This window comes from Mus caroli, unplaced genomic scaffold, assembly GCF_978045245.1.
Source record: "Mus caroli unplaced genomic scaffold, Mus_caroli_1 scaffold_12, whole genome shotgun sequence".
In the NCBI taxonomy this organism is placed as follows: domain Eukaryota; kingdom Metazoa; phylum Chordata; class Mammalia; order Rodentia; family Muridae; genus Mus; species Mus caroli.
The window spans coordinates 35,771,593-35,792,069 of record NW_028227267.1 but is presented as its reverse complement, the minus strand read 5'-3'; the positions used below and the strand labels follow the sequence as shown (position 1 = coordinate 35,792,069).

The 20,477-nt window shown below is 41.4% G+C and overlaps 1 protein-coding gene and 1 pseudogene across 1 annotated transcript; both read left to right on the top strand.

Moving 5' to 3' along the window:
* Nucleotides 1–1,179: 1,179 nt before the first annotated feature.
* On the top strand, nucleotides 1,180–6,018 carry LOC147001721 (uncharacterized; annotated as a pseudogene).
* Nucleotides 6,019–7,857: 1,839 nt separating this feature from the next.
* Nucleotides 7,858–19,141, top strand: LOC147001720 (disks large homolog 5-like). The gene is made up of 4 exons (XM_085828851.1): nucleotides 7,858–7,907; nucleotides 16,991–17,138; nucleotides 18,198–18,331; nucleotides 18,949–19,141. The coding sequence occupies exons 1-4, from the start codon at nucleotides 7,858–7,860 to the stop codon at nucleotides 19,139–19,141; spliced, it is 525 nt and encodes a 174-aa protein (XP_085684977.1).
* The last annotated feature ends 1,336 nt before the right edge of the window (nucleotides 19,142–20,477 follow it).

The window sequence follows — 20,477 nt, the reverse complement described above, 5'->3', positions numbered from 1 at the left end:
AGAGAGAGAGTACACTTCTGTCTATCCTACCATCTCCCCAGACACCTTTGGGCCTTGTTGTAGTGATATTCCATAACCGAAGGTGGTAGCCAAAGACAACACAATCAATGTGGAAAGGCTTTGCATGATATCTACACTCTTACACCTGTGAGGTTAGGTGGCATTTTACCATGCACTCAGCACACCCAGGTCAAGAAGGCAGAAGGCACTGATGTCAATGCCAAAGAGAGCCCCTTCTGAAATTATGAATCCATTAAAATTGAGGTTTCACTGGACCCGAGGCCTTTCATCCCCTATCCATCCAATTGAGTCTTAGGTATATCATGAATACAGGATCATATTCCAACCCCCAACAGACTCAGGCCTGGAACTGGGAACTTACAAAGGTAGATACTGGAGAAGTGAGAGCTAATGGGACCAGGAAGCAGCCATTCAATGTCCCTCTTGGCCTTTGTTCAGAGATGCCTATTTTGTCTGGTTGTTTAGGAGATAGAGAGAATGTAAGATTTTAGCTCTGGAAGAAGGGACATAAAATTTACAATTTGATGTTGCCCCTGTAGTGACTTCTTCTATTGCCAAGTACAAGGGAGTTTTCATTGCAAAGAAATGGGGTTGTAAATCAGAGATTTTGTGAAATCACATGTCTCAATATATTGAAACAGTGTCTCCTCCCAAGGCAGTTGCAGTCTAAAACATAATTCAACTTGTGTAAGAGTAAAGGTGCAAGAGTAGGTTTTTGGCCTCTGGGAAACAGAGACACCTGGATAAATCGACTGTTTGTTCCATGAATGGACCCCAGAAGTAGATTTATATTGGAGAAGAATCTCCCTCATAAAAGGATCCTAACAAAGATGAGCGACCCATTCCAATGCACTAACAAACTCTCCCCATTCAATGCACTGGACTCGTAGTGAAGCAGAGAGAAATCTCTAGCTTTGGAAGGAGAAGTTGCCAAGAGGTATCCCAAGGGGCAAAAGAGAAACTCCAGGCAAGGGCACCTCAGAAACTGGTCAAGATGGGGCAAGCTGGTAAGCCAGTAGGTCATGGAATTTCCCAGTGACATCATCAGTAGTCACTTCCCAGACAATCTCTTGTATCCAAGAGAACCCTAGAATCTTCTGTGATGTCGCCAATGTTGTGGTAACCAGAGCAGCTTGTGGGGTATTCCTTCAGATCCTCATGGGTTCCCAAGGAGGCATGTTGTCCATGCTCCTCAGGGTATTTCGGAGAGAGAATAGAATACACACAGACATCAGAGCAAGTCAGAAAGAGTCTGGCCGCCCATCAGTGTGGGAAAGGGCAAGAAACAACTGGTCATGGAGATGGCACAGTGAGTCCTGGGCAAGCTTTGGGGAGCTTCCAAGAGGATGTGGGCTTCAGCTGGTCCTTCCAGGAAGAGGGATTATGATCTGGATACTTCAGATTCTTCAATGGTAGAACCAGAGTCAAGAATATGTGATGATTAGTTTTACAGACAGCCTGGTATTCAAAAGCCTGCACTTTCTTTGCTGAGAGATCTTAATTTCCTCCTGAATGGAAAATTATGCAGAGCAAGCTCTATGAGAATAGAAAGCGGTTGTTCTCAGGATAGAGTGTTCATACACTTCATCTTAATATAGTTTCTCTAGGTTACATGAGCATGTGATGCCAAGAACAGAGAGGGCTATTCCCCTGCCTATGAATCAAGGTCTCAGACACTTTGGTATGGAACACACGTGATGTGGACTGATTCATAGTCTGGGGTTCCTGTAGTAGTGTATGAGCTCTCATCATGCATTTGAAGAAGACTAGAAAAATGTTGGCTAGTATGCTAATAGGTACAGACTTTGTTGTCAGATATGAGCTGACAATGCCATCCACTTATTCTTGCCTGGGGCAGCTTATGCATTTGAGGGCTAGGGCGATTACAATAGGAAGTCAGGCATATGTTTAGTGATGGTGGTTGTGAACAGGGACCTAGCTGAGGAGCCCAGCTTGAAGAAACCTATGATGCACTATCAGGGATTCTAGGTGTCTCTAGATTTTCCTCTTCCTCAGGCTTCTGTGTGGGACAAAGCATGGTTTCCCTTTCCCTGCCCTATTATCTCTACAAGGTTACTAGTGTTTTTCTACCTTCAGGGTCTGTTGGGGAGGCATCACCCCAACCCCCCACCATCAATGAGCAGGAGAAGAGATGCGAGAGGTTGGAGAAGCTCAAAAGAGAGCTCCAGAACATAAAAAATGCCAGAGAAGAACTTCAGGGAATCTTGGCCAATTACACTAACAAGGATTTAAATGACAGGTAGTCTTTATGCCCAGTTCTCTGATGACTATCTTGGGCCATCCCTGTTAAGCCCAGATTCCCTCATAACACAGGTGGCTACAACTCCAGGCTGTCTGCATATCCAAATTAATTTTGCTGATTGGACTGTCGACACAGAACTTCAAGTTCAGATAGGAGTGAGATGGGGTCACAGGCACTTTTCATTCCTCCAATAGTAATTCAGAGGCTGTGGCATGAATCACAGTCAGGGGATGAAGGCAGTAATGTGTGAGCTCTCATCCTGCCATTTAAGAAGCTTACACAGGTGTTGGTTTGTGGGAGTTGCTAGGTAATGTTTGTTTATAGCCAATCCTTTCCATAATTGACCAGGCTATAATTTGGGTCCAAATGGTCCTGTCAACAGCTGGAGCGGGCTGTCCCACATATTGTCTCTCAGTATGACTGGATTGGCTGCAGTTCATCACTGCTTTTCTCAAATTTTGTTCATTATACTCTCAGATAAAGCCAAATCATTTTATTTATTTGGCATTCTGATTGTGTGTGTGTGTGGGTCTTGTGTGTGTGTCTCTTGTGTCTTGCCTCTGTCTGTGTGTGAGTGTGTGTGTGTGTGTGTGTGTGTGTGTGTAAAAGAGATAGAGACAGAGAGAGATACTGACAGAGAGACAGAGACTGAGAGAGATACTGTTTGCATGTGAGCTTGTGTGTGCGTTTGTGGATGTGTGTGTTCCTGTGTGTATGTGTTCCTGTTTGTGTGTGTTCCTGTGTGTGCAGCTTAAGATCTAGAGAGTCTGTGTCATGTGATATATCATTGAGTTTTCCAAGACTCCATTTCCAGGCAATAACAGTGAGGAAGCCAGGGAGGTTCATTCTGAGTAGCAGAGGACTTGACCTCTGTGCTCACCGTGAATGCACATTGGAATCTCCTGGTGTGTTATAAAGGCTTTTCCCTGTAGATATGATTATGTCCTTTGGGAATTTTTGTAGCAATAGAACCAAGGATTGGGAATTCCTTGTCTAAAACCAGGAGGAGAATAATACAGGTTTAACGTGGACCCAGGCCTGTGACACAGATTCCTGGAAAGTTCTGGGAGAGTTAGTCTATTCTTTCAAACCCCTTCAGGGAGCTGAAGCAGATCAACACCCTGCTTTTTCTTCCCTGTGCTTACTGACCCAAGCTGAAGAGCAATAATTTTAATAAGCACCAAGTGGAAAAGGTAACAAGGAGCTAGGTCCAGTGGCATATATGGGGTAGGGTAGTACATGATTCAGCTTGAATTGAAATGATCCTTGTATCCTTAGTTCATGGAACAATTTGTTGCTTGGGCCATGCCCTCCCACAGGATCAACTTTGAGACATATATGCTTGAGATGCAACATGACCAGGTGATGACTGACCTGAAGAGAATGCCCCAGGACATCAGTGAGGCCTTGTCCAAGTGAAAAGAAAATCAGTTCTACTGGTGAGTGACTAACAGGGTCATGACCCAAGAACTAGGCCCAGGATATGTCTGACAATCCTTGTCTTTGAACGAACATGGGGCTCAGGTTCTATACTCTTAGTCTCTAAAGAGGAAGCCTGCCTCCTTCAAATGAGGCACTAAGATTTTAACATCTTAGAGTCATTTTGACCAAGTGTGAAGAGTCTGGTAGCCCCTCAAGTCACTGTCCTTTCCAACTCAGTATCCTCAAGATTGAAAGGTTTCTACCATGATGGAGATATCATTCAACCTTGGACCTCTTGAGCTCTGAAAGTAGATACATAGAAGGGGTTTCCAGGAGAAACATAGAAAGATAGTATGATGCTTGGGTCTCTTCACTCATAGAGAATTTTGCCCTATACCTACAGGTGGTTTTTTAATACCACAGACTCATAAGCACATATAGACACCATGTTCTTTTCTGAGAGATACATGAGTCCCTGTTGGTGTCAGAGATTTCAAAAGTACCTTGATCTTCTGGAAAGTGGCAGTCCTCTGGATTTGATCTCCCTCTATGGCCAATCTGGATACTTGTCTGGGGCTGTCTGAGGATCAGGGCCCATGATGAAGGAATGGTGCTTGGAGGAATGGGAGGAAGATGGATGGATGCTGCCTGTAACCACCATGTTTTGTTTGTGGTTCAGCTTCAGGAACTGCCACCTCATGATTGAATCTAAGCTCATCCAGCACAAAGTCAGGATGTTGAGGAGTGAGAACAGACAGCTGCTAAGGGATCAGACTGCATTGGAAGAATGCAACATAGCAACAAAAATACGATGTAAAGAAGGCAGCCAGAAGATCAAAGACCACTATACTAAGCAGCAGCAGGTAGGATGAATGAAGCATCATGGGCAGAATGCCCTAATGTGTAATCATAAAGACAGTCAAGCCTATGTAACCATCCTGCACCTTATCCAGGCTCTCTCCTATGTCTCATCCAGTTTTACACTTCTGTGATCATTTCCAAGACTTTCTGTGGAGTTATCCTCTTTTGAAGAAATTGGATTTCTCTCATGCCCTCTCCTCCCCATCCCAGTTGGCCACCTCTAGCTTGCCACTCTAGGCAGAGTAGATCCTGGACCCCTGACAGCAACCCCTTGAGGCTCTATGGTATGGAGAGGTGCCTCAGGATGCCATTTCCTGAATTATCTAGGAATCAGGCCCTCTCTTTTGCTCTATGGCAACTCATCCAGAGGAGCCTGGGCCTGTCCTCTCCTAGGACAGGAGGGCAGGCTCCAATTTTATTGTGTATGTGTACGTGTGTATGGGTGTGTGTGTGTGTCATGGCTTGGCTGAAAAGATGCAGTGTCCTTTCGATGTCTCTGAGATGAAGTACTAGTACAGGATGGCAGTATCTAAGGAGCCATACACATAGCAGGGCTATTGGTTTTTGGTTTTGCATTTGTTTTTTCCTTCATGAGTATCTCCTTTAGAGTTCAATGCTTACCCTTGGGAAGAATTGCATGAAGCACACTCTTGCTGATTACAGTATCTTTTCAGTGTGCATGGATTTCCTGTGAGATGGTTTCTCTGGGGATTCCCAGATATAGGGGTTCACAAGGAGAGCCAAGGAAGGATTCTGCACTCCAGAAATAATAAGAGACTTCACTTCAAAGTTTGCTAGGCTCCTTAGAAGGCCTCTGTTCAATGTTAGATTCAGACACTGATACACACTTATTTTTCAATATAAACTTTAGACTATTGGAGAAATGTGGTGTTTTACTTTAACTCCAGCACAGTGTGTAGTTCACAATTCAGTGTCAAGCAATTTTTTACATTTGAGAAAAACATCCAGGCCCAGGTGCTCTCTGCCCCTTCTCCTATGGGGATACAGGAAAGATCTCAGATGAAAGGTCATACTAGATTATCCTGATGAGTAAAGCTGGTGTTTCTTGGATCGCTGACATGGCAAGATCTCAACAGCTTTTTTCTCTTCCTCCCATAGGTCTGAAATATTCTGCAGAAGCTCAAACAGATCAGAGACCAGGTCAAGATCTTGCTCCGACACAACTGTTCACCAGGAGCACTGGATGTGCAAAGCAAATTAACCACCATTGCATCTAATCCTTGTAACCATGGCAATCTTGGGCTGCATTTTCTTCTTTTTTAGTTTGCTATGGGTAATGAGGCCTTTATTTTGTCTAGCATCTCATCCAGCAAGACTGCCTGTTTGGAAGGCTTCAGAGAAGTACTGAGATACATCAAGATCTGCTGGGCATCCAGCAGGACTCTGACAATGCCAATTTTGGCAGGTCCTGTTGGGTCATCAAGATATAATTCATAGTGGTCAGTCATGTGAATTTGAAAAACTTTGAGGTATCATCTGTAACATCTCTCATGTTAGCCTTGAAGGACTAGTCCATGAGCAGAACACCCACCCCAATGAGGCATGCCTATATTCATCTTGAACAGATTATTACCATCAGTGACTGCCTTTGCACTATTTCACCAAGGCCAGCAACAGGCTGTGGGTCTGTGCTGAACATCTGCAGCAAGAGAATGATGCTTAGCTTAATTATTTTGTTTGGTTTTTGGTTAGAGTTTTGATTTCTTTGGGTCTTTGGTTTTCCTGTGTTTTCATTTGAAGTTTCAATATATATTCATTATCTTTTTGTTAATGTAATTAATTTGCATTTTGCTAAGTTTATATCTTGTATAAACTGACTCCCCACGTTAAGAATTTATTGAATAAAATTAGTATATTGTTATGGATAAAACATCATCTCTAATTATTTCTATTATAAGGACATTCTGCATTTATGTGTGGTTCATACATAGTCCTGTAACACTAGAAGTTTCAGGCAGGAATGGGACTCTTCAAGTATTATGTTGTTTAGGCTTCATAAGTAGTGCCCAGCCAGCCAGATCTCCACATAAAATTGAGCTTTTGATGTGGATAATGTATTAAACTGTGTGGATCTGGATGTCAGGATGGAAAAAGTATCCATGCTCTATCTCTATAGTCAAAAATTTAGCTACAGTCATAATGTACTCTCTTGTGGATGACCACGTCAGACAAACAAATTAGAAACACAACAGTATTTCTCTAATACATCTCAGGAAACAAAAATATTCACATTGAGTAATTAAAATCTTCTGAATTATAAATGAAGTTATTGGGATTAAAATGACCTTCAAAGTTCATTTCATAATTGAATGTTTGATACCTACTTCATAGAACTGTTTTACAAAGGACTAGTAGATACGGACTTGCTGGAGGAGTTGTGACAATGGAGGTTGGCATTGAGGTTTCAAAAGCTCATGCCAATCCCTGCCTCTGTCTTTGTCCCTGTCTTTGTCACTCTCTCTGTCTCTGTTATCTCACTATGTTTCTCTCTTTTTTCTCTATATCTCAGTCTGTAATGTCTCTGTCTCCGTCTCTGCCTCAGTCTTTCTGTTTGTCTGTCAATCTGTATCTATCTATGTCTTTCCTCTGCCTCCTCTATATGTATCAGATGCAAGTTCATCTACTCCTCTAGTTCCATGATGCCTGTATGCATGCCTGCCTGCCTACTGCCACGTTCCCCACCTTGACAATCCTCGATCACCCTTTTATATTGTTGGCCAACCCCAATTGAATATTTTCTTTATACGTTATCCTGGTCAAGATGTGTCCTAGCAATAAAACAGTGAATAAGAAAGCAAAAGAAACTCTTAATCAATGCAAAGATCAGCTACAAGATGGGAGAGGATCTTTACTAAGTGTACACATGACAGAGAGTTCATTTCTAGACAATCAGATGGTGTTTAAAACCAAACACCAGAAAACCTGCCTGTTAAATATTAAAACATTATAAATTTAAACATTTCAAAATGTTCTATGGCTGTACATGGTAGTGCACACCTGTAATCCCAGCAGTCAGAAGGCAGAGGCAAGAAGAACTGCATGAGCCTCTGGACAGTCTGGTCTATGTACTAGATTCTGGGACAGCAGGGTTAACTAGAGAGTCGCAGTCTCAAACACACTCCCTTCTGATGTTCTGTCGAACTGAAGAACAGAATCTTCAAGAAAGAGAAAGAAATGGATCATAGATATGTATTTACACATTTAATATCCTTCCTCATAGGAAAATGCAAATTAAAATAGTTTTAACCTTGTATCTTACTGCAGTCAGAATGGCTATTACCAATAGACTAAGGACCACAACTATTGGCATGAGTGTGGGGTAAGAGAACATATATTCACCTGTACAGTCATTACAAAAAACAGGAGAAATGTTCTGGAAAACATTACTAGAGATAGATCTTCTATATGAACCAGCTGTACTATTTGTGGTGGTGTGAATGAGAAGAATGCTTATAGGCTCATAGATTTGAATACTTGGTCAATAGGGTATAGCACTATTTGATTGAATTTGGAGCTGTGGCCTTCTGTGGGGGTGGGCTTTAAAGTTTCAAAAGCCCAGCTCAGGGCCAGTATCCCTGCTTCCTGCAGATCCAGATCCAGAACTCTCAGCTACTTCTCCAACACCATGTCTGCCTGTGCATGATTCTGTCAAGACAAAAATGTAATAAAATTCTGAAATGGTAAGCAGACCCGCATTTAAATGCTCTCCTTAAAAGGGCCTATTATGGTCCTGTTGTTTCTTTCTAGCAAGTGAACACAGAGTCAGCCACTATTCCAGGGCATATAGCCAAAGGCATTATCCTAAGACAGAGACCTGGGTGTGCTCATGTTCCTTACTGATTTATTCACAATAGGCAGGACATCAAAACAACCCAGACGTAAATATAACTGATGAAAGGATAATGAATATATGGTTCATATACACAATGGTAATGAACTGTGACAATATAAATGACATTTACAGGTTAATGGACGGAGACATGAATAATCTTTTTGAGTGATATAACCCAGACCCAAAAAGACAAATACCATATGATGTGTCTTATGTTGATGGTAACTTTGAATGTCTAGAGATGTGTATTTAAACTGCAGTATCCATTGAAGGTAATGCATAGTGTTGAGTTATAGGAGGATATTTCAAGAAAATAATAGAACACATAATTGGTGAAGGAGAAAAAAGGAAAACAGTAGGACCGAGTGAGGTAAATATCTTGGGAGATTGCAGAGGAGTGTGGTGGCTTGAATATGCTTGATCATGGGAGTGGTACCTTTAGGAGTTGTGGCCTTGTTAGAAACAGTGTGTCAGTGTGGAGGGTGGGCTTTGAGACCCTCCTACTAAACACCAGTTAGACAGTCTTCTTGGTGCCTTCAGAATAAGATGTAGAGCTCTTAGCTTCTTCTCCAAAGTAATGTCTGTCTAGATGCTGCCATGCTTCTTGCCTTGAAATCAATGGACTGAGCCTCTGAACCTATAAGCCAGTCCCAATGAAAAGTGGCCTTGGTCCTGGTGTCTTCTCACATCAATAAAACTCAAAGACCTGGGACAGTAGAGCACCATGTCAGGAATTTGGTAAGGTTGAGTGGGTTGGAAGTCCCAGACCCACAGTAGATGGCAAAAGTGTCACCTGCTTCCTACCAGGCCTCTTTCATGGGACCAAAATCTCTACATAGGAACATGGCCTGTGGTCTTTTAGAACAGAATAGGGTTCCCCCTACTAATGAGGTACCTAGAAGATGGTAGGGTTTAGTCAATAAGCTTCCCTTCCTGGACAATCCTTCCTCAGAAGGTACTTAACTTCTAGTCTAACCTCAAGACGTGTTATGCTTTCATTTCCATGAAAAACAATCAATAAACAGTTTAGAACCAAGGACTGTCTCTCTCATCAAACCAACTGTGGGTTATACGGAGAAAAAGCCTTTGCCTACAGAGCCATGCCATCTAAGTCTCCAACAGAAGGCCCCTTAATACTCCTGGACTAGCCACCTCTGAGCTAACCCAGAATTTCCCATTCCCTGTTTTCAGGGCTAGTTCTCAGCCTGCTGGCCTCCTACATGCTCAGCTCCTCTGTGACTTCTAGCAGTACCTGCATGTCCAAGATTCTGAGAACCCCTTGGCCTGGTCTCCTTGCAGGCCAGCAGGCTCTAACCTGCTATAAACTCCCTGCAACCCAGCACTGTCTGGATGTCCAGGATTTCCTGGGTCCCTGTCCCCAGACTCCTTAACATAGGCCCATGGAATTCAGAACCTCCATTCTCTACTCTTGCCTGTGGTTTTCATTGTCAAATGGACTCCAAGGTGTCAGGGAACCTCAGCTTCCACCTCCCTGCCCAAGGCTACATTCTTCCACCCCCTAAGTAGTGTAATTGCATTTCAATCCAGGTCAATACCAGACAGTGGGCTTAGGATACATACAATCTACCATGTCTGCATTTGGTCTGCCCAGTGGGTTTCCCACACCTGTGCTGCAGACCAGAAAGCAAAACAACACTAAGACAAGGAAGTAGTATGGAGGTGGGATAACTGACTGCAGACTTTTGAAAGGCCACCTGTAAGCCTACAATTTAAGAAGCTTTATAATACACAAACCCATATAAAGGAGGTTTAAATGAAAATACCCTATTATGCTCTGACAATTCCTCCCCTGAACATAATATACTACCCAATGAAAAGCCCAGGGCCAGGTTTGCTTTATCTGTTTGGAGTTGCTCATCACTGAGTCTCATACACACTCCCCAATCATTAAAGACTGCTTCCATTGCTCTTCCTTCCTCTCTGGAAGTCAATGGTCAGACCACATTGCTGAAGAAGATGGTATCTGGCACAGCCATCAATTCAGGCATCTATCTCATTATTTTCTGTGTGTTGAGAACATATCTATTACTCTTTAGCAGTTACTTGGAGATATTTGGCCCATTGCAACCCACCAAATGTCTATAGAAGAGATAATCCCTTGGTAGCTGAGATTGCAAATCCCAGTCCACCATCACCCTCCTAAAATCTGGCAACTGATGTTCTAACTTCAGCTTCTCTAAGTGGGCTAAACTGGAGAGGGAGCCCAGGGCCTCATGTATACCAAGCAGCAAACACTACACGAGTGTATACTACACTTCACCACAAGCCCTTTCTCAGCCTTCCTGCATGGATTATCTGCCCAAACAAGGTGAATGTACTAAAACAAAGGGAACATTTTCTACTTTCATAATTCACATTGTAATTTGCTGTGAACTCTGTGCAGAGTTCATGACCACCAGGAACACATGGCCTCCCTTCTCCCCATTGCCACTTACTGGGTTCTCTCTCCATTTTTTCTGTTCTCTTTTCTAATCTGAGGGTACAGCCTTAGATACTCAGATTTTGGGTACTTTGTCCTTTCCTTCAGACCTCTGTATTTGCTGTGTCTCCCCTTAGGACTCTGTGTATCAGGCTGAGTGCTTAGTAGAGCTGTTTCTAACTCTGCATCAGCAAATACCCACAAGAGGTTCTGGCCCTCAGATAGGTGGTTCTTCAAAGCTTTAGATAAGAGGTGTGACTCTGAACAACACCGTGACTCCTGCAGACGGATGGCTGCTGAACAAACTCCATGACTTGGAAGAGGGTTCCAGGAGGGTTTTGGGACTCCTCCAAATCTGGCTGCACTGCAGCTTCCCTTACAATTCAATGTGGATGTCTTACAGGTTAAGAGGATCAGTCAAGTACCAACAAGGGAGCCACATGGATGCACCCAGAAAGGCATGATGCAGGAGAAGCTGAAAGTCCTACATGTTCATGTGAAGGCTGCTAATAGAACATTAATGTCCAGGCAGCTAGGGTGAGGGTCTTGACCACACACTATACTCCAACTTGGCCACACCTTCTTATATTGCCACTCAGTGGGCTGAGCATATAAAAACCATAACAAATATTGATGCAAAAATACACAATAACTTCTTGGAAACTGAATCTAATAGCACATGCAAATGATCATTCACCATGATCCAATAGGCATCATGCATAGGATGTAAGAATGATTCAATGTTTTGGAATTCATCAAAGTAATATACTATGTAATAAATTTAAGAAATTTTTACTTGATCATCACATTAGATGCTGTATCATCCCACAAATGCAGGAATGACTCATTATGAACATCCATCAATGTAATCCCCTATATAAAATATCTTAAAATATATTGGATAATCTCATCAGATGCTGAAAAAGTGTTTGACAATATACAATACAACTTCAAGGTGAATGCATTGGAAGAATCAGAAAGTCACGGTCTATATATGAATATAATAAGAGCAACATAGAGCAATCCAGTTGCCAACATAAAAATATATGGAGAAAAATTTGAAGCAATCCCATTAAAATCAGAGACAAGGAAAGACTTCCCCCTCTTCCCCTATGTATTCAACATAGTCCTTGACATTTTAGCCATAGCAATCTGGCAAAAAAGGCAGATCAAAGTGATGCAAATTGGAAGGGAAAAATTCAAGACACTACAATTTGAGGAGTATGGGATATTACACATAAATGAGCCCCAAAATATCCAGGAGAGAACTCCTACAGCTGATAAATAACTTCAGCAATGTCAATGGATATAAAATTAACTCAAACAATCCAGGAACTTTCCACTACTCAAAGGATAATTAGGCTGAGGAAGAAATTTTTAAAAACTACATACTTCACAAACAATATCCTGGTGTGATTCTAACAAAGCAAGGGAAAGATCTGTATGACAAGAACATTAAGTCTCTGAACAAAGAAATCAAAGAAGACCATAGAAGATGGAAAGTTCTCCCATGGTCATTGATGAGCAGGATTAATATAGTAAAAAATGTCCATCTCGCCAAAACAATCTAGGGATTCAATGCAATCCCCATCACAATTCCAACTCATTTCTTCACAGAGATAGAAAAAGCAATTCTCAAATTTATCTGGAATAACAGAAACCCCAGTATAGCAAAAACTATTCTTAACAATAAAAGTATGGCTGGGGAAATCACCATCCCTGATCTCAAAATATACCACAGGGAAATAGTAATAAAAATGTCATGGTACTGGTATAGAGAGACAAGTAGAAAGATGGAATAGAATTGAAGACCTAGAAATGAACCTACACTCATATGGTCACTTGATCTTTGTCAAAGGAGCCAAAACCATCCAGTGGATAAAAAAACAGCATTTTCAACAATTGGTGCTTGTTCAGTCTGCATATAGAAGAATGCAAATTGATCTATTCTTATCTCCTTGTACAATGCTCAATTCCAAGTCACTCAAGGACCTCCACATAAAACAAGATACACTGAATCTAATACAAGAGAGAGCAGTAAAGAACTTCAAACACATTGGCACAGGGGAAATGTTCCTGTACAGGACACCAATGGCTCATGCTGTAAGATAAAAAACATTGTCAAATGGGACCCCATAAAATTCAAAAGCTTTGTAAGTCAAAGGATACTGTCAAAAGGACAAAATTGCACACACATATTGGGAAGACATCTGTACCAACCCTACATCTGATAGAGGGCTACTATCCTGCTGCAGACCCTCTGGGTCCCGTGCCTGTGTGAAATGGTTCTCTAGAGTAGGTGGGCAAAGCTTAGGATAGAGTGACAAAGAGTCATACACAGGAGAGGTTGTGCAGAATCTGAATGTAATTTTCTGGTCGAACTTAGACTAAATATATTACAGCGAATATCATAAATTGTAAAACATAGCAGATAGGGTACATAGAAGTTTTCCAGGTGCAAGAGGAGTGACTATAAAAAGAATTTGTAGGAACCAGATAAATGTTTACATTAGAGATAAGCATCCCTCCAGATGTAAGAGGAGTGACTTCAAAAGGATGATGTTTACATTAGAGATTAGCACCTGCTTTGGATCAGCCCTGTGCCAGGCAAGAGTTTCACACTTTAATGTTAATGGGCTAGGGGAGTATTAACTCTTGCCTGGCCTCAGGAATAAAGTAGTGTCAAGGACCTTGGAATTCTTAGGTCTTGTTAATTCTTATCTATGTCTGGAGAATTCCCATTTATCAGTATAGTATATTAACTTGCTGTTGGCATGGAATGTAGTCTGTAAAAAGAATTTCTATCTCAGTGAGAATTCCAATCTCTTTCTGCAGATAACTGAGCTAATGGCTAGTGCTTTATTGTTTTATTGCAGTGCTTAATTAGTTACTGAATAGTTTAAGCTCCTTGCTGCTATCTGGGAACTTAGAACACTGGGAAAGGCTTTAGCTATGTTAGAATTCAATCTTAAAAGGCATTACATTAAGGTAATACTAAATAGAGCGCATGTGAATCCATACACTAGGCTAATGCAGGGATGGAAGATTGATTTTATGGTTTATAAAGATTTAGGGGAGAAAGTGCCAGACTCCAGGAAGAGAGTTTCCTTGAAACTCATTGCTTCATAGGTCAGCTTCCCAGGTTTCGCTATGTCAAACTGACTCAACCAAAGTACTTGGCAATATCCAAAATATATAAAGAACTCAAGAACATACACTCCAGAGATCCTAATAACCCTATTAAAGAATGGGGTACAGAGCTAAACAGAAAATTCTCAACTGAGGAATCTTGAATGGCTGAGATGTACTTAAAGAAATGTTCAACATCTTTAGTCATCAGGGAAATGCAAATCCAAATGAACCTAAGATTCCACTTCACAGCACTCAGATGGGCCAAGAACAAAACTCAGCTGACAGGTGATTCTGGCAAAAATGTGAAGAAAGAAGAACATTCCTCCATTCATGCTGGGACAGCAAGTTGGAAAAACCACTTTGGAGATCAATCTGGCAATTCCTGAGAAAGTTGGAAATAGTTCTACCTCAAATAGAGTTATACCACCATGGTGCATATACCCAAAAGATTCTCAAATATATTAATAGGACACATGCACCACTATGTTCATAGCAACCATATTTAAAATGACCAGACACTGAAAAAAACCCAGATGTCCCTCAACAGAGGAATGGATACAGAAAATATGGTACATTGTACAGAAGTACTACTCAGCTTTAAAAACATTACTTCATGAAATTCAAAGGCCAATGTTTGGAAGTTGAAATATCATCCTGAGTGTGGTATCCTAGTCACAAAAGGACACACATGGTATGTAGTTATTGATAAGTGGAAATTGTTCAAAAAGTGCATGGAATGCCCATGATACAACTAACAGACTATGGGAAACCGAAGAAGAAGGAAGATCACACCAAAGTGTGAATGCTAAAGTTCTACCCAGAAGGGGGAAGACAAGAATGTTTGGAAGTAGGAGGAGAGAAGGATCTGGGAGGGAGAGAAGAGTAGGAGGTAAAGGGGGTTCTGGTTCAGACATGGGAGGAGACCGGGAAGAAGTACAGAGGGAAAGTCATTTGAAATGAGGTCTGTAGCCACTGGGGAGGGGGAACTGTGTGTAACCACTATAAAGTCTCAGATGCCAGGGACCCAAGAGATTCCCAGAACCCAACATGAAGGACATTAGCCTAAATACCAAACAAAGAAGAAGTAGGAACTATGCAGACCATATTTATTGGATAAGCATGGCAATCTTTGAAGGGTGGGGCCACCCAACCATCTCAAAAGTATTAATCCAGAAATCCTTCTCTCAAAAGGAAATGCAGGGATAAAGAGAGGAGCAGAGCTTGAAGGAAAGGCCATGCAGAGACTGCCCCAACTTGGGATCCATTCCATCTGGAGACACCAAACCCAGTCACTATTGCTGATGTCAAGAAATCTGATGCTGTCAGGAGCCTGGTATATTCTCTCTCTCTCTCTCTCTCTCTCTCTCTCTCTCTCTCTCTCTCTCTCTCTCTCTCTCTCTCTCTCTCTCCTTTTTTTCCCACAGGTGGAGGAACATTTTTGTTGCTTTTCCCTAAACACAGTATAACAATGATAGATAACATTTATATCAAGTTAGGATTATGGGTAATCAGAAGGTGATTCAGTATATCAGTATATAGCAATGGTTCTCAAACTTCCTAATGCTGCAAATCCTTTATGTACTTATTCATGTTTTGGTGATACTCCCTCCGCCATACCATAAAATTATTCAATGCTACTTCATAACTGCAACTTTTGGTAGTTGGTGTCTCTTGAAATGCTATGCACGCAGGCAAACATGAGACCGAGTGAGGGAACACAGATTGTAAAGTTAGGACAAGGACTGAAGGAAGAGAAGGGGCTTGCAACCCCATAAGCAGAACAACAAAATCAACCAAACAGAGCCCCTCAAAACTCACATGCACTAAACCTCCAAGCACATAGTACATGAGGGGATATCCAGAGTTCCAGCTGGATACGTAACAGAGAAATGCCTTATCTGGCATCAATGGGAGGGCATGCCCTTGGTCCTGTACAGGCATGATGATCCAGGGTTGGGCAATGCTAGTGCACTGAGGCAGGAGTGTGGGGAGGAGGGGGTATAGGAGCACCCTCATAAATAGAGGCAATGCTAGAAGTGGAGGGGATGGGGTTTTTGGAGGGGGAACTGAGAAGGAGGATAACATTTGGACTGGAAATACATAAGAAAATCAATAAAGAAAAAGTAAAAATAAAGTTATAAAAATCACAAATGTGGCAACCATGGAAAAGGACAACCTACAAAAGACATCAGGATCTACAGATGCAAGCCTCACCAACAGAACATAGAAAAGAGAATTGCAGGCAAAGGAAATACCATAGATGATATTCCAAAGTCACTTAAAGAAAATACAAAGAGTAAAAAACTCCTAACTCAAAACATCTAGCAAATGCAGGACATAATAAAAAGAACAAAACTAAGAATAACAGAAAAAGAAGTAGGTGAGGGTTAACAGTTCAAAGACCCAGAAAACATCATCAACAATATAATTTTTAAAAGTCCTTAACCTAAAGCTGAGATGGCCTTAAATTTACAAGAAACCTACAACACCCCAAATTGATTGGATCAATAAAGAAAATCATTCTGTCACTAATTAAACAAAAGTATAAATGTACAGTAGAAAGAAAGAAAATATTACAAATTCTAAGGGAAAAAAGTCAAGTAACATACAAAGGAAGACCTATGGGAATTACATCAGACTTGTCACCAGAAACGATAATATCTAGAAGATCTTGGAAAAATGTCTTGCAGAGACTCTAAGAGAACACAAAAGCCAGCCCTGGCTACTATACCCAGAAAACTCTTTATGACCATAGTTGGAGAAATTAAGATATTCTGCGACAAAACCCAATTCAAACAATATCTTTCCACTAATCCAACACTACAGAGGATACTAGAAGCAAAATTCCAACAGAATGAGTGTGATTATACCCAAGAAAACACAACAAATGAATAATCTCACAAAAGCCCCAAAGGAAAGGAAAAGCATGTTGTCTCCATTCCCTGCCATATTATCTCTACAAGTTTACTAGTGTTTGTCAACCTAAATGGTCTGTTAGAAAAGCATCACCCCAACCCTCCACCACCAATAAGCAGGAGCATAGAATGAAGAGGATGGAGAAGCTCAAAAGATTTCTTCAGAAGATCAAAAATGAGAGGGTTGAACTCCAGGGAATCCTAGCCAATTACACTAACAAGGATTTGAACAACAGGGAGTCATTATGCCCAGTTCTTTACTGACTATCTTGGGCCCTCTCTGTTAACCTCAGATTCCCTCATATCACAGGAGACTGCAACATCAGGCTGTCCACACATCCAAATTCATTTTGCTGAATGGATTTTCGACACAGAACTTCAAGTTCAGATAGGAGTGAAATGGGACTCAGGCAGTTTGATTTCTCCAAAGGTAAATCAGAGCCCATGGTATGAATTACAGTCTAGGCATAAGGGTTGTAGTGTGTGAGCCCTAATCATGCATTGTAAGAATCCTATGCAGGTATAAGTTTTGGGGAGATGCAAAGTACACTGTGTTTATGGCCAATCATGTTTGCAGTTAAGCTGGAAGTAATTTGGTTTCAACTGGTCCTGTCAACAGCTGGAGGGGCCTGGTCCCACATACTATCTCTCAGTATAACTGGATTGGCCATAGTTCATCACTGCTTTTATCACATTCTATTCACTATACTATCAGATAATGTGTGTTCATTTGGCATTCTGAATGTGTTTGATTATGGGGGAGGGAGTGTGTGTGTGTGTGTGTGTGTGTGTGTGTGTGTGTATGTTCCACTTAAGATCTGAAGACACAGGGAGCCTCACTTTGAGCAGCACAGCATATGAGCTCTGTGATCACTTTAGGTGCACACTGGAAATGTAGTCTCCTGTAGATACTGATTATGTCCTTTGGGAATTTATGTAGCAACAGAAGCAAGGATTGACATTTCCTTGTCTACAAACAGATGTGTCATCACAGGTTCAAGGTGGACCCAGGACAATGGCACAAGTTCCTGGAAAGTTCTTGGAGAGCTAGTCTATTCTTTCATGCCCCTCTGAGGAGATAAAGTAGGTCAAATCCCTGCCTTTACTTCCCTGCCTCTACTGACACCAGACAAAGGGTAATAAGTTTAATAAGCTCTAAGTGGAACTGGTAACATGGAGCAATGTTGTGGCATATATGTGTTGGGGAAGTCCATGATTCAGATTTAATTAACATCATCCTTGTATCCTTAGTTCATGGGATTATTTGCTCCTTGGGCCATGCCCTCCCAGAGAATTGAAATTAGGACATTCATGCTCAAGATGCAACATAACCAGGTGATGACTGACCTGAAGAGAATGCCTCAGGATATCAGTGAGGCCTTGTACAAGTGCAAGGAGTTGAGTAAAGAAAATCAATTCTACTGGTGAGTGACTAACAGGGTCATGATCCAAGCACTAGGCACAGGATATGTCTGCCCATCCTTGACTTTGAGCCAAAGTAGGGGCTCAGTTTATATACTGTTTGCCTCTAAACCAGAAGCCTGGCTCCTTCAAATCAAGGCTCTAGGATTTTTACCTCTTAAAATCATTTTGGCCAAGTGTGAAGAGTCTGTGAGCAACTCAAATCATTGTCCTTCCCAACAAAGTATATTTGAATGTAGACACACAGATAAGGTTTCCATGGGACACCTAGAAAGACTGTATGTTGGTTGGGACTCTTGTATTCTCCTAGAGAAGGTCTGCCTTCTACATACAGGTGATTTTTAAATAACATGGACATATAAGCACACATGTGTTCCAGGTCCTCTTCTGAGAGTTCCGTAAGTCCCTGTTAGTGTCAGGGTTTACAGATGTACCTCGGCTTCTGAAATATGGCTGTCCTCTGGATTTGATCTCTCTCAATGTGATGCTCCCTGGCCAATCTGGACAGTTGGCTGGGGCTGTCTGGGCACCAGGGCCCATTGTGGCAGGGATGGTCCTTGGAGGAGTGGGAGGAAGGAGGATGCTGACTTGTGTGACCATTTGTTTGTTTGTGACTTAGCACCAGGCACTGCCACATCCAGAGTGATTCTAACCATCTCCAGCACAAAGTCAGGATGTTGTGGAAGGAGAGCAGACAGTTGCTAGAGGAGCAGATTGTATTAAAAGAATGCTCCAAAGAATCAAAGAGGCTGTGTAAAGAAGACAGCCTGAAGACCAATGACCTATGTACCAAGCAGCAGCATGTAGGATGAATAAATCATGAGGATCAGGTTGCAGTCATGTCTAACCTTAAACACAGTCAAGCCTAAGCAACCATCCTGTACCTACATGTTTGGGAAGTAAACAATCCTGCTCAACTAAAAGCTGCATTTCCTTATGATAGATAGGTTGAACACACATTATACAATTACATGCCAGTATGCTAAATGTGTTCTATGTGCTTGCTTCCATTGTAGTAGCACAGAATGTTGATTGATGAAGTCATTTGCTTCTTAGGGATCATGTGAGATCACAGGTAGGATAAAATTTGCAAGTATTAGAGCCCAGTGGAATTGCCATATGAGTGGAAATCATTGCCTTGGGGGGATGGGGGGACTTGTATGCTTTCTCTACCTTTTCCCTGCATTGCAAGATGGTCTCATCACTCTGCCTAGATCTTGGCTCACACTGAAAGAGCCTGAGCAGGTACTTGTCAGGACTGTTTTCTGTCAGTGTTGCTAGAGTTCTTTCCTAGAGCTTATATTCTGGAGATGATTGAATCAACAGGGATGTGAGAAAGGCTTCTCTCAGCCTGAGTGTTGGTGTGATAGATGTGAGGCTTCAAGAATGAAATTTCACTAACACTCTAAACCTAGTCTAAGAAGTGTGACCCTAAGAAATATTAGTGCCCAAGGGATGGATAGCAGAGTCCTGTGTCTCACATTAAACATAAGCCTTCCATAGTCCCCATTCAACTGTTTCTCTACCATCCATTGTTATCTCCTCATAGTTTTCTACTCACTTATGATTTTTGGACAGAGAGAGTGATATATATATATATATATATATATATATATATATATATATATAGAGAGAGAGAGAGAGAGAGAGAGAGAGAGAGTATGTGTTTATGTGTGGCATAAGCATGTCTATACCAATATGTATATTGGTGGGTGTGTTGAAAGTCTAGTTATTTATGTAAGGTTTGTTCAGTTTTTCTTTTTTTGCTTTATTTATTTATTTATTTATTTATTTATTTATTCATTCATTTATTGGGACAGCATCTTTTTGTTTGTTTGTTTTTTATTCAGTCTTTCTGTAACATATTCCCTAGAAACCAGGCATGTCACTGAACCTGAGACTTCTTGTTTTGTTTAAGCTGTCTGACCAGCATCTTTGAATCTTCTGTCACCTCCCAGGCAGAGATCTTTGTATGGTTTGGTCTCAATTAATTGTTAGGAGGTTCAATTGCTCATAGGTAGGAATATCATGGTGCTATTTTCTATAATTTTATACAAACATTTTAGTGATTTGGGTTTTTTTATTTGCTTGTTTTGTAAGTGCCAATTCATTAACAAAGAGGAAGAGAATGCTGTCTACTTCAGGTGT